The following is a 16393-nucleotide window of genomic DNA, read 5'->3' as shown; positions in this document are numbered from 1 at the left end:
ATGAGCCCATTACAATTTATGGTATCACAGAAGAGGACATGACTGACTAGCACAAAGGATACTTGCAACATTTTGTTGCTGGTGTCCCACTCGTTGATAAACTGAACTGAACCAAACCATCAATTGTTGACTGCTGCTGCTGCTGCTGTCAGCTTGACAATGTTATTGCTATATGTTGTCGTATGTGGTAATAACACGTGGATGCTACTGCATGACACAGTGATCCAATGCAGTCAAATATTGTATGTGCTACTTGTTTGTTTTTTAAGGTACTTAATATACTAAAAACCCTACGCGGTTCACAGGAAAAACACAACATAACAAGGTAAAATAATAAACAATTTAAAACATTACTACGAAATAACAATAATATAGGGCAGTTCCATAATCTTTTAAAAGTCAGGGAAACAAATGAATTTGAACAAATGCATTTGCAAGAGGATTTTAAAACTTGACATCCAAAGACTGTCCCAAAGGGCAGGTGCCACTACTGGGAAGGCCCGTCTTCATGCCATTACCTGGTACCATTCCATTGATAGTGGTAGGAGCAGTAAAAGTCAGAAAAGATGAAAGTCATATATTTTGCACACGTCAAATACTAACGCCTGGCATGTAGCATTTGACAAATATCTAACAACTATTTCCCAACCATCGTTTGCAGTGGAGGGCTTTGAAGAAATGGGTGGGTTTCGGCCCTACTTTCATCATATAGCTAGCCGCTATAAGTACAGAAACCGTTAGAGGGAGCTGAATGTCGGCATCCCGCTTTCTGCTGGGTCGCATCTATGGTTTTGCTGGCTGACTTCACCCTTCCTCTCACAGTTTCAGGCTTTTGCCGTGCTCCGTCTAGCAGCAAAGGAAGCAGGAAGGGAGGGAGGCAGGCGCTCGGAAGGGCAGCGGAGCTCGAGCCCATCCATTTCTTCCTCAACAGCATCAGAAAAAAAAAGTTGCTTATTGCAAAGGGCGCGGCCGTGGCGACCAGGAGCTAGAAGGTGGGTGAGTGAAAATAAACTCCGGGGATCGGTGCTTTTCGGAGGGGCGCGCAGGAACCCTGCAGTAGATAGTGGGGGGGGGGGGGTTTCGGTGTCTTCTGGGAACGCGAGGCATTTATTCGTCAAGATCCCCCAGGGAGGGAGCAAGGGTTCAACTTCCCTCCGAGCTGGGAGAGAATTGTGGTGCCGGTTTCCTGCCGGGCAGGGCCTCTCAATCGGTCCTCGCGCTTGTGGATGCGGAACGGAGATGCTGGGCTGGCGGCGGCGGCGGCACCGGCGGCAGCAACCACCACCGCCGGCGCGGAAGCGGTCGCGAGGCCGCCTGCCGGGCGCTCAACTGAGCTCGCCCTGCGTGGCGCTCTCTGCGGAGCGGGCCTGCAAAGGCACGCTCGGCAATGTCCCGAAAAGGGCAGCAGAAAAACCCGGCTGGAGGGACCAGTTAGGACCAGTTTCCAGCCAGGCAACGGGCTTGTCTAGCCGGGCGTAGGGACTCGCGTTCGCGGAATGCCTTAAACCCGCCCGTGCGCGTAGAAAAGTAACATTATTATTATTATTATTATTATTATTATTTATTTATTTATTTATTTATTTATTTATTTATTTATTTATATAGCACCATCAATGTACATGGTGCTGTACAGATAACACAGTACATAGCAAGACCCTGCCGCATAGGCTTACAATCTAATAAGTTGTAGTAAACAATAAAGAGGGAAGGAGAATGCAAACAGGCACAGGGAAGTGTAAACAGGCACCGGGTAGGGTAAAGCTAACAGTATAGAGTCAGAACAAACTCAATATTTGAAGGCTATAGGGAAAAGAAAAGTTTTTAGCTGAGTTTTAAAAGCAGTGATTGAGTTTGTAGTTCTCAAGTGTTCTGGAAGAGCGTTCCAGGCGTAAGGGGCAGCAGAAGAAAAAGGACGAAGCCGAGTAAGGGAAGTGGAGGTCCTTGGGCAGGCGAGAAGCATGGCATCAGAGGAGCGGAGAGCCCGAGCTGGGCGATAGTGTGAGATGAGAGAGGAGAGATAGGCAGGAGCTAGACCGTGAAGAGCATTGAAGGTCAGCAGGAGAAGTTTATATTGGATTCTGGAGTGAATTGGAAGCCAATGAAGAGATTTCAGAAGTGGAGTGACATGGTCAGAGCGGCGGGCCAGGAAGATGATCTTAGCGGCATGTGTGTGCGTAGCAAGCATCGCCTCCCACCGCGGGCGCTCTGCCTTTTGGCGGATGCTTGTGGGTGAAGTGAGGAGTTAGAATGACTTTTTTAGGAATTGTGCGCAGGGAACCTCCTCAGACAGGCAGTTACTCCGAATTAAAGAGTAGTGGGTAGCCGAGCGTGATCTTCGGAGGTGCATCCCCGTTTTCCTGTTGTAATTAAACTTACATACTCCGCGGATTACTTCATTACACTTTATCTAGTATTGTAAATGTGCAAGAGAAGCCGGTCTTCCTCTCAGGCTACTGCTAAAGTCGGGGCATTTGCATTGAGAGGGGGTGACTTCCTCCAGCCAAGTCATGGAGGAGCAGCAGTTTCAGTCTGTTATTACTATAGAAGTCAAGTGCTGCCCTCTAACACACTGGACCATAGTTCTGCCCCGAAACTCTTATAATTCCCCATTCGTTCCAGGGACGGGCAACTTGTGGCCTTCCATCATCCCTCACCATTGGCTATGCTGACTGGGGTCTATTGGAGTTGTAGGCGACAACATCTGGAGGGCCAGTTGCCACCTTTCTCCTGCAATGTGTATAGAATTGCAATGTTAAAGGCCTTATCTTCGTTGTCAGTCAGACACATTTTGTGAAAACGGTTTTGTGACACCTTAACTAACAAATATTATCAAAGTTTTTATGAACTAAAGTCTCTTCATCAGATGCATGAAGTTTTGTCTCCCATTGATAGGGGTATTTGGCTATGTAATAAATAAATATTCTACGTATTTTTCAATGTATATATGGGGGGGTAGAGGATGGGTGTAATGGTAAGAGGATCGAAAGAAGGAAAGAAGGTCAAGGACGCCAATAGAGTTGCTGTTGCTTGGAATCAAAGCATCACTATACAAGGGAGGGAGAACTGCAGGCTTTTTCACAAACTACAATTGGGCCAACAATGGAACGAAAACAACAACAAAACCTTAGATATCTAGTTAGCGAATGTGATTACTAGTAGACTTTTTGTATGTAATAGGGAACACAAGCACGGACAGGCAGAATGATTTCAGCGAGATTTAGGTATACCAAACAGTTAATCAGCACTAATGATGCAACCCTATACATGTCTACTCAAAACTAAGTCTCATTGAGTTCAATGGAGCTGAGGATTGCAGCCAAAATTTTCCTTTCTCTGGTTTACAATGGGTATGTGATTTTATCTTAAAAGTATTGCATGTTTAGTTATTCAAGAGTAATAGCCTTTCTTGATATCTGGAGGGAGACCCCACCCCATGCCCTTACCCAGCACTATGAAGTGAATATAAATAGAAGAATCTGCTTTGGAATGTTAATGTTGTGTTCACAGTACAAACTGAAGCTATTACAGGATGGGCAGAGGGGTATACAAAGAAATATATTCCTCTTGCAAATAAACTCACAGGAGAGAGTGGAGCAAAAGACAAATCCCATGTCGGTGATGTTACATGTTATTGCACTGCAGTTTCCAGGAAACAAATTCTACCGAGGTGAACAAGAGTAACATTAAACTAGTAAAACCACAATAAACTATATTAACAACTTTTAAAATAAATAGTACATATAAATGCCTCCTGAAAACGCATCTTTTCACACCAGCTTTCCGTGTAACTGCAGTAACTGCTGCTGGGTTTATTTGGGTTTTACAGGATATTTTTTACACTTTTAAAGCTTATGTTACGTTTTGATTTGCTGCATTTTATGGTTTTAATTGTGCACTGCCTAGACAGCCTCAGCTATTGGACAATATAAAAATATATCTAAATAAAATAAATAAAAATAAAGTAAAAAGCATCAGGATCTTCCTATAAGGGCAATTAATAGAAAATGGGCCTGGTTCAGGGAGAGTCCAGTTGGAACAGGAGCACGTGTCTAGTGTCATCCTCATCTACCACTCTCTCTCTCTTGGAATACTTCTCACAGGGCAGAAGACTAGGGCACGGTCCAGCTAGACTCACCCACTCTGCCAAGCCATCTACTGAGTCTTCCTTGCCTGCTTCTCTCCCTCCCCTGAATTTTTTCCACAGGGCAGTTGATGGTAGATGGCCCTGTGACTTGCCTCTCTCTCTCTCTCCTGGCTTTGTGAGGAGCCATCGTCTGAAGGACCTGCCCCTTCCAAAACCAGACTGCTTAGCGTGACAACAAATGCACATTTTGATAGGTTTGCCATGGTATGCAAACTCCCTGATTCGAGAAACAATATGCAGTTATTTCAGTTGCACAGGTTAGTTTCAGGCTAGATACAGTAGGGCATGAAAAAATCCTGTGCTAAGAGCTTCCAGGGAAAGGTGGGTTTGAGGAGGAATTTGAAAGAAGGAAGAGAGGTGTTCTGGGAGGAAGTTCCAGACATAGTTAGGTGCAACAGGGAGGAAGAGCCAGAGTGTTCTGATGGAGGAGGAGACCTACAGATGGTGGAGGATGATACAGCTAGAGGAACAAACATCATGAGCAGAGATGTATTGGGAATTAGGATATAAGAACATTCATACCCAGGATCACACCTTTAAACCCTTGGTCATCATTTATACTGATGGCAGACACATTCTTCACGTGCCAGTCTTCATGTTGCCAAAACAGTACAATCCGTGCACAACTATTAGCAGGCTCGGGGGGGAACCCCAAGATTTGCAGAAGTACAACAGTACTTTGGGAGGAGGAACAGGAGGTGGATGGGGAATCACAAAATAGCCCAAGGAGGGCTGTACATGCTCAGTGTCCATAGAACACTGACCAATTGTTGGGAAGAGGAACACAAAACCATGTGGGAGGGGAGAATGAAATGTATACTGGAAAAGGGCACGGCTGGCTGGAACCTTGAACAGGACTGTTCTGTACTGCAACATTTTGTTGCAGATCCCACCTGTTAATCTGGAATAACAGGTTGCCACCAATTCCATTTTCATAGTCAAGCATGCAAATTAGAATCCCACTTCACACATAAATGTGCAATGAAATATAGGAAACTCCACTTTTTATGCTCTTTAATCACTCTGATTGTAGTTAGTAGCTGATCTGTGTGAAATGATTTTGGGGATCCTTTTGGTAGCCTCTGATACTACTAGGCTTACTGGGTTCCAAATCTTCCCTGGATCTGCTCCTAATTTCCACATTATGGACCACTTTTGTAAGAAAGGCCTTAGACAGGATTTTGAGGAAGAGAATATTCCCTAGCCTTAAGGGGTTAGGATCCAGAAGGAAGTGAGGGGAGTTTGCAAAGCTTGCTGCCTGCATAAACTTAATGCCTACTGTATGAGGCAAAGGTCTGTTTTATAGCTGGCACTTAGTGACTACATGGCACGCACCCAGTGAGAAAGATAAGCAGGTTTGCAAGCTCTCCGGCATTGATGCTACATCCACATTCTGGTGCTGCTTCTGGTTCCTCTTTCAGATCAGCTGAGCATGCTAGATTATTAAACCTTTCCTAGCTGGCTGATAATTAACCTTAGAACCAGTTTCTGTTGTGCTTGTCTCCAATTTGATTTGTGGCAGGCTTGTTTTTTCTTTCTTTTTTGAACAATGTATTCTAGATTGTTTAAATAAAATCTTAGCTGCCCTGGGCATCATTTTACAAATATAAGGATCAGGGCTGCTATCAAGGGTAGGTATGATTGGGCACTTACTGAGGCCCCACACCAGCAGGGGCCCACTGTCAAGGGCTCCCTGGCGTGTTTGCTCCTCTTCATCATTGCAGCCTGCCTGTTTGCCTGCTTCCTGCTCTGATCCAGACAATGATGGTGGTGAAAAGGAGGAGCAGTAGATACCACTGACTACTTGCTCATTGGCTTACTTGTTCACTGGCTCTCTGCGTGACAAGCAAGCAAGTAGTAGCAATGATGAGAGAGAGAATGAGGAGCAATAGCAGCTGCTAAGAATGGTAGTGAGAAGATAGAATTACAAGGGAACCCACTGGGGTGTCTGGCCCAAAGCCCCCCCAAATCCTGCAGTCGGCACTGATACTGTAAAAGGATATAAATAAGGATATAAATTATTGTAAATAATAAATAGGCAAGGGCCTAACATACATACAGTTATATCCTTGTGGTCTGCGTTCATTAATCTGCAATATAGTCTTCCCCAACTGGGTACCCTCCAGATTATTGAACTACAACTCAGCTGTATTGGAGAATCGTAGTACAACCTCAAGAGAATCATCTGGAAGGTGCCCTGTTGATAAAAGCTGCTGGTAAAAACCTATCACATCCTATTTTTCTACTCACAGCCACTGAGGCATGTTAGAATATTATTTTCATCCATAAATATGAATTGAAGGAATAGTGAAATTTTTATCACCCTGTGCCAAACCCATTGTGTGTTTGACAGGGTGTTAAGGGGTAACTAATCCATGTGAAGTGATCTTAAGAATTAAGCAAATAAGGGTCTAATCTTAATTAGACTAATCTGACTTTTGTTGGGAACATTTTCTTCCCCTTCGCATGAGTGAGTTCCTGAATCTTTGAAATGTGCTATTATAATCAGTATTGTTATTTCAAATGTTTCACAGTTGGGCTATAGATGGGGCGGAGATCTATCCTCTCATACTGTGTGAAGAGCTGATGGCAATATAGAATACTGATAGTGCATTATAATTCTACTCACAGTGATTGTGATAACATACCTTTTAAGTCTTAGTTTTGTAAGATCAGGTTAGATTCTGTAGATGAGATTCTGTAGCGCAGACAAAAATGTTTGGGTAGAATTAACCAACCCATTAGAGCTAATTCACCAGCGTTAAATATTAGTCATACAAAGGATCTGCTTGCTAACAAGATGTGCTGTCATGAGAGTCAGAGGTTTGTAAGGATTCGGATTAGGCATCCTCTTTAAACTTAGTGTTTTATTCAAAGGAAGAGGTACATACAACATAAGAGGAAAGAAAACACATACAAAATCTATAGGCCAGCATGCTATGGCGCACTTCAGAGTCCCAGCCCATGGTGAAGTTCACAGTGGAGGTAGTTCTTTAGGTTTATGTTCCTTCCACCACCACCAGTGCTTGCCATATACATTTTCTATTGGTCATACAGGTGCTTAGCCTTACTGTTAAATCATACCTGACACTGAGATATTATTCTAGCCTAAAGCTCTTGGTCCTGGGTACAGCCAAGACTTAGGTATAGAGAAGACTTATTGCACGCATCAAATCCTAACCTCCTTGCTATACAGAGGTCTTTCAGTGGGTCCCACTACACAAGAACAGGACATGGAGGTGAAACTAGGATAGTCTTGGATGTACTTTAGCTGCAAATTTTGGAGGAATTTCATGGGAGGGAGCAAGGAACACAAATTTGTACCACTAAAACTAATTTATGGAAGATAAGAACCTAAGAAGAGCCCTGCTGGATCAGACCAAGGGTCCATCTAGTCCAACACTCTGTTCGCACCATGGACCCACAAGCAGGACACAGTGCAACAGCAGCCTCCCATCCATGTTCCCCAGCAACTGGTATATTTTCTGCCTCTGATACTGGAGGTTGCACTTAGCCCTCAGGACAAGTAGTCATTGATAGCCTTCCCCTCCAGGAATTTATCCAACCCACTTTAAAAGCCATCCAGACTGGTGGCCAACACTACATCTTGTGGTAGCAATACAGTTGGACTACCATTAAGCAGCAGGAAGCGAGCACAGCAGGGGGCGCTGGCTAGGAAACTGTGGAGCTGCTTAGCCGGCTACTCTCTGCCTCCTGCCGGCAACCCCGCCCCCCCTCCCTAGCTGTGTCCTTGGCGAACAGTGGCAACAGCTCCTCTTCCCTACCCCTGGCTGGCAGCTCAGCCAAAATATTGTGAGACTTCCCGCATTACTTTAGCAGAGACTCCCTGCCAGCCGATGAATGGAGCGGAGCAAGGAGTCGTGAGCCAGGAATCCCTGCCACAGCATGGAAGGTGGGAAGTGGGAGCTGCCACTGCCCCTGCTGTGCGAGCGCAGGGGGAGGGAGGTGTGGGGAGAAGAAGTGGGATGGGGGGGGGGGGCTTGCTTAAGACAGCAACTTTGGTTGGGCTGGGCCTGGGTAGTGAATTCCATAGATTACGCGTTGTGTGAAGAAGTGCTTCCTTTTATGTCCTGAATCTCCCACCAATCAGCTTCACGGGATAACCCCGGGTTCTAGTATTAAGGAAGAGGAAGAAAAATGTCTCCCTATCCACATTCTCCACACCATCCATAGTCTTACACACCTCCATCAGGTTTCTCCTTAACCTCCCTTTTTCCAAGCTAAACACTTCCAGTTGTTGTAACCCTCCCTCATAGGGGAAATTCTCCAGTCCCTTTTCTTCACTTTTTCCAGCTCTGCAATATCTCTGTTTAGGTGTGGTGATGAGAACTATACACAGTATTCTAAGTGTGGTCTCACAATACATTTGTATAAAGGCAGTATGATACTGGCAGTTTTATTCTCAATTCCTTTTCTAATAATGGCTAACCTGGAGTGTGCCGTCTTGACAGCGGCTGCACACTGGGTTGACATTTTCATCGAGCTGTCCACAACCCCAAGATCTCTTTCTTGTTCGGACACCACCAGCTCAGATCCCATCAGGATATACTTGAAGTTGGGATTTTTTGTCCCAACGTGTATCTCTTTATACTTGCTTTCATTGAACCACATCTGCCTACTCTCTGCTTTCTGTTCTTTAAACAGTTATTGATCCATAAGAGGACCTCTCCTTTTATTCCGTGACTGCCAAATTTGCTCAGAAGTCTTTGATGAGGTATTTTATCCTTTTGGAAGTCCAATGTTGTTCTGCTTTTCCATTTGCCCCTCCCACCTTTTATTATTCTAATTTTATATTTTCTCCCCAGTATATGTCTTCTGCAGATACATATACATAAATACCAGAAGGACCAGTTATTAGAATTCTGTTTTGTATTTGGTTGGATTATTGGATTGTTTCTATTTCAACTTATTTAGCTTGATGGAAGGAAAGAGCTATTCACAAAACCAGCGTTTATCACATGATAACAACTAATTTAGTGCAATGGCACAATTGTGCAAATTGGCCATCAGAGAAGAAATTAACTATTTTGATGATTTCATTCATCATCAAGAAAACTCAAAGCCCTTCAATAGAGCCACATTATATCAACTGATAAATTACCACTTCAGCAAGTTGTGAATTGGATGAAGATGTCACAAGGAAACTGATTGAATCTTGCAGAAATCAAAGTCCATTATGTTTTTTGCAATTCTCTTATTCGCTAATTGATTGTTATAGCAACTTGACATGGCATGGTTTAATCACTTCATTTCCATGTGGATGACTCCCCAGTTTCCTCTACAGACTGTTTGCTTGATAATAAGGTAAAGCTAACAGATCTATAATTCGCTATGATGTCCTCTTTACCCCATCTTCATGCACACACCTAAATAGACCTTCCAAGAAACATGCAGTGAGCAATCCAATTTTATTTTCCTGACAGGGATTTTGTGCCTTTAAGAACTTCATGACAAGCCAGTTGATCAGGTGCAGCTTTTCCTAGCATGCAGTTGTAATAATAGGGAAGTCTGCACCTCTTGAATTTCTGCCTGTTGCTCAGCTGTTAAATCTACCTAAGACTTAATTCCAGCAGATTCTAAAAATGGAATTGAAAAAAAAAACTCTTTACTGAAATGTATTTTCTAACTCCTGCTTTATTTGCTGCCTTCTTCTGGGGTAGGGGCAGGGTGAGATTCCTGCAGCAAGTCCAGATCAGCTTGTCATTTGATTAACTTGTTTCTGTCTACGGTCTTATTGAACAATAGCTTCTCTTTGTTTGAGGAACAATTTATTTGGCCCAGAAATCAGGATGCCATCTTTGACTTTGCTGGGTGGAGGTCCTTGTAGAACTGGATGCTAGGTGGAAATTCAAAAGGTCAAGCTTTTCCCATAAGTTCATCTTGATGCTGTGGAAAATGTGCCCCTGCTGAGTTTCTGCCTGCCATCCACAGGAACCCTGCCAGAGAGAGAAGGTGGCTACCTCCTTTACCACCCTAACATAGCAGCTTAATTAGTTTTGATTTTGCTCAAAACATCCCTGAAGAGGAACTCTGTGTAATCCAAAAGCTTGTGCTTCTGGTACTTAAAACATTAATTGGTCTTATATAAGCAACCACTTCCCTTATTCTGTGGCTTTTTTCTTAACCACTATTTACAATTGTTGACATTTCAGACGAGAATGCTTTCCCAGTTTTTATGCAGTTAACGGAGTTAACTCTTTCCCAGTTTTAACTGTGAGTAATTAATGTATGTGATTTCCCTCCAGATTGGTTTCAGTAAGGAAGCTTGATATCTCCATAGGAAAAATTGTTAATCTTTCTTAAATTCTATTTGATCTTGGAGCTTGTAGAGTTAGGGTGGTGAGGTACAAACACAAGCTGTAGTTAATGCCTGTCACACTATGCAGAACCAAAAGTGAACAAAATGTTTGGGACCATTGCTAAGGAACTGCTATCTTTTTTAAAAAAAACTTTCCTCTTCATTCTCAAGATTTTACAAAATTAATTAGCATCTTGCTAATGAATGCTTACACACAGCCATTAGCACTTCCCAAGCCACCTACTCCAGAGTATTCATGATGAGATTTATTGAGCTAAGTAAGCCAGTTACTTTCAGGCTTACACCCTTAGGCAATTTGAAAGCTTGGTACATCAAACCAAACTCAAGACAACTAAGGGCTCATATACAAGCACTTAATAAAACAGGCATTATTGAATTCTACCAGTTATATTTAATTGTGCATTGCTTCATGTAAGTTGCATCCTTGTAGAAAATGGCATGCTTCTAGGACATTGTATGTCTATTTTGCTTGAAATGGCAAGAATCCATTGTCAGTGGTGGCATTCACATGGGATTCACACATTTTCCTCCCCCAAAATGGCTTCCATGAAAGGAACTAGTCTTGAATGAAGAGAACTTTTGTGCTGCCATTATTATTATTATTATTATTATTATTATTATTATTATTATTATTTTAAATCCTCACTTTCCTCAAAGGTGCTCAAAGTGGGATTCTCTCTGAATTTTATCCAGACAACAACCCTGTGAGGTAAATTCAGCTTTGAGAGACTGGCTGAAGATCACCCAATGAGCTTCATGGCTGAGTGGACATTTGAAATTGACTCTCCCCAGTCCCAATACAATGCTCTAACCTAGCCTTCCTACCTGGTGTCCTCTATATGTGTTGGGCCATGTGGGCTGGGAATGATGGGAGTTGCAGTTTCTCACCTGTGCCTTGAAACATTTCATTTGCTAATTCCTGTGCATCAAGTTGCTGTTAATGGAGCAGGCCTGGCTGGGTTTTTTTCAGATCCTAAGATAAGGCAGCTGAAGTTTAACCATGTTCACACACACGGTAGTGGGAAGAGAAGAGACACGGTGGAAGAATATACTCTGCTGCTGTCCCTCTTTAACTGTGTACTCTTGAAAGTTGCTCTGGACACCATGCTCCACTGGCTTCAGGTCTGTTTCTGGACACAATTCAAAGTGCTGGTTATCACTTATAAAGCCCTATATGGATTGGGTCCAAGTTATCTGAAAGACTGTTTTCTCCCATATGAGCATGCCTGTGCTCTGAGATCTTCCGGGGAGGCCTTTCTCTCAGTCCCACCAACTTCCCAGGCATGCCCGATGGGTATGCGGGAGTGGGCCTTCTTGGTGGCTGCTCCAAGGCTCTGGAACTCCCTTCCCAGGGAGGCTAGGCAGAACAACAACACACTTAGACATCAAGAGATATTACACACCTTTGTATTTACTGATAGCATAGAAATAATCACTTTGCTGCTTTGAATTGGGGATGTGACAGAGGATGATCTTCAAGGCTTTCATAAAAACACACAGTTTGTGTGAGAAATGTTCAATAGCTGGGGGATGCATGGCACGGATGTCCTGCATTTAAAGTATATGTGCAAAGCAGAGGCTAGTATCAGACAAATAAAGACCAGCAAGGGCTGCACTAGTTATGTTCTTGTAATAGGAATATGAAAACACATTTTCTCGAGAACAGAACCTTCTGTATTGAAATTTAAAAGAGGATTGTAGAAGAATCACATGTTGAACATTGAATTTAAAAGTTACTAGCAGTAATTAAGTAGTGGGTATCTATTGAGAAGAATTTGATATGTGCAGATTAACCTGTATGTTTGTTTCTAATTTGCTTATTGTCTGTATTGAAATGACATAATGAGATGAGATAGACATGGATTAATGTACGGCTGCAGCTATGTAATGTTTTAAGCATTGTGTTACTTGATTGGAATCTGTCATCAGTCACCTCAGCCCTGAGAGTGTGAGATTACTATCTGGGGATAGTAATATTGTTTGACATTTTAGCCCATTATCTTCATACAGTAGCCAACTTTATCTGCATAAATGCCTGTGACCAAAATGTTGAGGAAACTTTGTTTTTAAATTAATATATCAAAGCTTTAGTTTTTTTACTGGAATATTTTAAGACAGGTTTGTGCTTTTACGTATTGTTTGATATTTAGGGAATAGTAGTAAATAAGTATGGAAATAAATCCTACAACTTTCAGCATTCCTCAGCCAACATGGCTTGCTGGAGAATGCTGGGAGTTTTTGGATATATATTTTTCAATCTAAACATGCATAGGATTGCACCCTTAGTTACTTTATCTTTTAACATTTTGCACTAGAGAAAGAATTGCTTTATATCCTTTTATTATGAGCATCTTCTGTTTAAAGCACAATGTCTTCATGCTATGTTTCAACTACTTCTTAATTTCTTTGGAAATCTGAATTATGATATATGACTGTATCAGTCTCAAAAGCATTTTAGGTTTCCCTAGGAATCTGTGGTTCTTGTTTTGCTTTTCAAAAGACTTATTGCTGTACACTTTGAAGGCCTGCCCTGTCTCATAATTTTATGAAATACCAAATTAAGGGTTCTAAGAACTTAATTGAAGGCAAGCAAGTATGATAAAGACGTTTGGCTCCTTTGAATCAGTTTGCTATTGTGCCAGCACACTCTCCATCTACAGTCAGACTGAAACTGTACAAGGGGAAACGGTATTTAGCAATTGCAAGGAAATCTTATGAAGATACTATTTGTTGCATGTGCTAAATCATTCCGATGCGTGCGTGCGTGCGTGTGTGTGGGAGAGAGATGTTTTACAAGCACTTTACTGGAACATTTTTCCAATGAAGATAGTGTGGGCAAAAGTTAAGAAATTAAGGAACAAGGTTTGAGGAGTGATTCAGGAGGAGGAGCCAGAATGTCTTAGGAAGCGACAGGCAGGGTACTAACATGAAGGGTGAGTAAGAAAAGCAAGAGTCAGATTACGGAGGGGTGGAGCTAAAAGGCTCTTCGGGGAAGAGGAAGCGGCTGAAGTTGTTCGGAGGGAAGGGGCCGTGCGTATACTTAGCATCTAGATCCAAACTCTTGAGCCTCACCGTTACCGACTGGCTTGGCTTGTCTCTTCATCATTTGCAGATTAACGCAGCTCCCCCCAAACTCCACTCCAGCATGGCCTCGGGGAATGGAGGCGACCCAACGGACAGATCATCCCCCGAAAGAGCATCAGGTAAAATCTGCACCTCCTTGTTTACTTTGATTGTGAGCGAAATGATGAATGGAATCGCACCTTTGAAAAGGAAGTTGCAAAACTTTCCTCGTCTGTCACATCAATAGCTTTTACTAATGGAATGGCCAGGACACATTTATTGAATGACTTTGGCTGTGCTTGGGGGTGAGCCCCATTCGACACAGTAGGAGAGCTGTACAAGTTTGTGCTCTGAGTTGGCTCGCTTTCCTGTTATGAATTAATCCATGGGATGTATGTAAAGAAAACCAACAACTGTTCACTTCAGCAGAAGGAATTTACTTAAAGGTAGAGAGGACTACGAGCTACAGTATTTGGGACTTATTTGAAACTGTTTATCTGTGGCATTCACATATACATTTTAAACTTTAAGGGTGCAATCATAGAACTACACCCTAGATGTTTCTTTGGGTTAATTTGTTTTGTTATTTTGCTGGTTAAGCGTTCGTATGCCTCTTACTTTGTAGCATTGTTGTTTATTATATTGTATTTTTATAATTTGATGTATGCAGCCCTGGGATCCTTTGTTGATGAAGGACAGTTTATCCATTTTTAAACTAAATAGATAATTCCTTTCCATGTGGGGGCTTTGGGCAAATCCAGCCCCCATCCCTAAATCCACTCTGCTCATCTCTCTTCCCAGCCACCCTTAAGTGAAGACATCAGAGAAGCCTGTTCATGCTGCATGTGCATAATGTTCGGAGTCTTGCAGGACTCCGGACGTGGGCCCCTTTCTAACATTTTCCTGACAGCACTAGATAATGTAATTCCTGTTTTACAGTTGGAGTACCTGAGGCAGAGGGAGTTGATGGCTTAGCTAGAATGTATTGATTATTTTAATAGCACTTATTAGCATACTCATGAATATGAATATGATGCAGATTGGGAATGGAAGCCAAGGATGACTTTCTCTACAGGGGGTATTGAATAAAATAATTATTAACAATAAATAATGTGTTGTGCTTTTCCTAAGGCCTCAGAGCATTTAGTTATCTTTACAGCAAACTTGTAGGGTAGGCCAGTACGACAGATGAGGACTTGGCTCTGACTCGCCTAAGCCCACCCAGGACTAAGATTTGAACCCTGAACCTTCAGCACAAGCTCGTAATCTCTGGCTGGTTATGCTGACCCTGTGCTGATTGTCCATATAGGCCTCCTCGGTTCTAAGGGAATACTATATATCCATTGTACTTACTATGTTTACATGGGTTCACTCTGAAGGAGCACAATGGTTCTTGGCTCTGGTTTGAATGCATATTGCATCTTGTGCTTAGAAGAAAAGTACAACATAATGATGACTTGTGTGCACTTGCAAGAATGCTTGCGATGTTGATTCATTTAATTTACCCTGATCTTATAAGAACATAAGACGACCCTTGCTGAATCAGATCAAGGCCTATCTAGTCTGGAATTCTGTATCCCACAATGGCCAGCCAGATGCTTAGCCAATAGCCTTCTGCTGCTGTTGTTCTCCAGCAATCGTTATTCAGAGGCAGATCCTGGTATTTAGTCATCATGACTAGTAGGCCTTGATAGCCATGCAGTGCAGTCCTATACATGTCTACTTAGAACTAAGACCCATTGAGTTCAATGGGACTTACTCACAACAAATTATTTATAGTATTGCACTCTTAACCTCCATGAATTTGTCAAGGAGGGCCAAATTTGGCCCAGGGCCTGAGCTTCAACACCCTGATATAGAAAAGCCATTTCAAGCAGGTCAGTGTATACACACAATATATTACAGATTTACTGGACTTCGCATACTTTGGCTGTCATATCAATCATACCATCCCTCCAAAAAGAAGTGCAAAGTTTGTCCAACATAACTAATCAATTTAATATATTTGAAGTGAGCAAAATTGAACATCATTTACATTGTTGGAAATGTTTTGACCAACATCTTTCTCAGTTGCCTTTCTAAAAAAATCCAATATATAGTTTATTTTATTTATTTATTTATTATTTATTTATTTATTTATTACATTTTTATACCGCCCAATAGCCGAAGCTCTCTGGGCAGTTCACAAAAATTAAAACCATCATAAAACAACCAACAAGTTAAAAATACAAATACAAAATACAATATAAAAAGCACAACCAGGATAAAACCACGCAGCAAAATTGATATAAGGTTAAAATACAGAGTTAAAACAGTATAATTTAAATTTAAGTTAAAATTAAGTGTTAAAATACTGAGTGAATAAAAAGGTCTTCAGCTGGCGACGAAAGGAGTACAGAGTAGGCGCCAGGCGGACCTAACAATAGCTACAATGAAGTGAAGCTATATCTTCTTCAGCTTCTGTATGTGCGTGTAATAAAAGAAAATGGCATAATTGATTCCTCAGTTCATGATGTCGGTACCACTTGTTTGTTTATTAACCTTCCCAATTTTGACTGGGAGGCAATATTATCACTTCATACAGAAACATGATTCTTCTGTGCAACATCTGAACATCTGTGCCTTTTCCCTGAACCAAGTTCAGAATAATTTCCAGATGGGTAATTGGGGTTAAAGCACCTGTATATGTTTACTCAGAGTCAGAAGTCCCATTGTGTTCAGTTAAGTGTCCAGGATTGCAGCCATTCAATGCAATTCCAACCAATTTCCAGAGGGGTAGCCATGTTAGTCTCTTACGACAAAGAATCTTGTGGCACCCTAAAGACTAACTGATTTATTATGGCTTT

At 42.1% G+C, this 16393-nt stretch overlaps 1 protein-coding gene across 1 annotated transcript in view; it reads left to right on the top strand.

Moving 5' to 3' along the window:
• Positions 1–951: 951 nt before the first annotated feature.
• BAK1 (BCL2 antagonist/killer 1) overlaps positions 952–16393 on the top strand; it is a 42079-nt gene continuing 26637 nt past the window's right edge. Inside the window, exons 1-2 of the mRNA XM_063118924.1 lie at positions 952–992; positions 13597–13687. Of these exons, the coding sequence (XP_062974994.1) occupies positions 13630–13687 (58 nt within the window). The 5' untranslated portion in view covers positions 952–992; positions 13597–13629. The remainder of the gene's footprint in view (positions 993–13596; positions 13688–16393) is intronic.

This window comes from Elgaria multicarinata, chromosome 1 (assembly GCF_023053635.1).
Source record: "Elgaria multicarinata webbii isolate HBS135686 ecotype San Diego chromosome 1, rElgMul1.1.pri, whole genome shotgun sequence".
NCBI classification, from domain to species: domain Eukaryota; kingdom Metazoa; phylum Chordata; class Lepidosauria; order Squamata; family Anguidae; genus Elgaria; species Elgaria multicarinata.
Note: the sequence above shows the minus strand (reverse complement) of the source record. Positions and strands in the feature narration are given on the sequence as shown.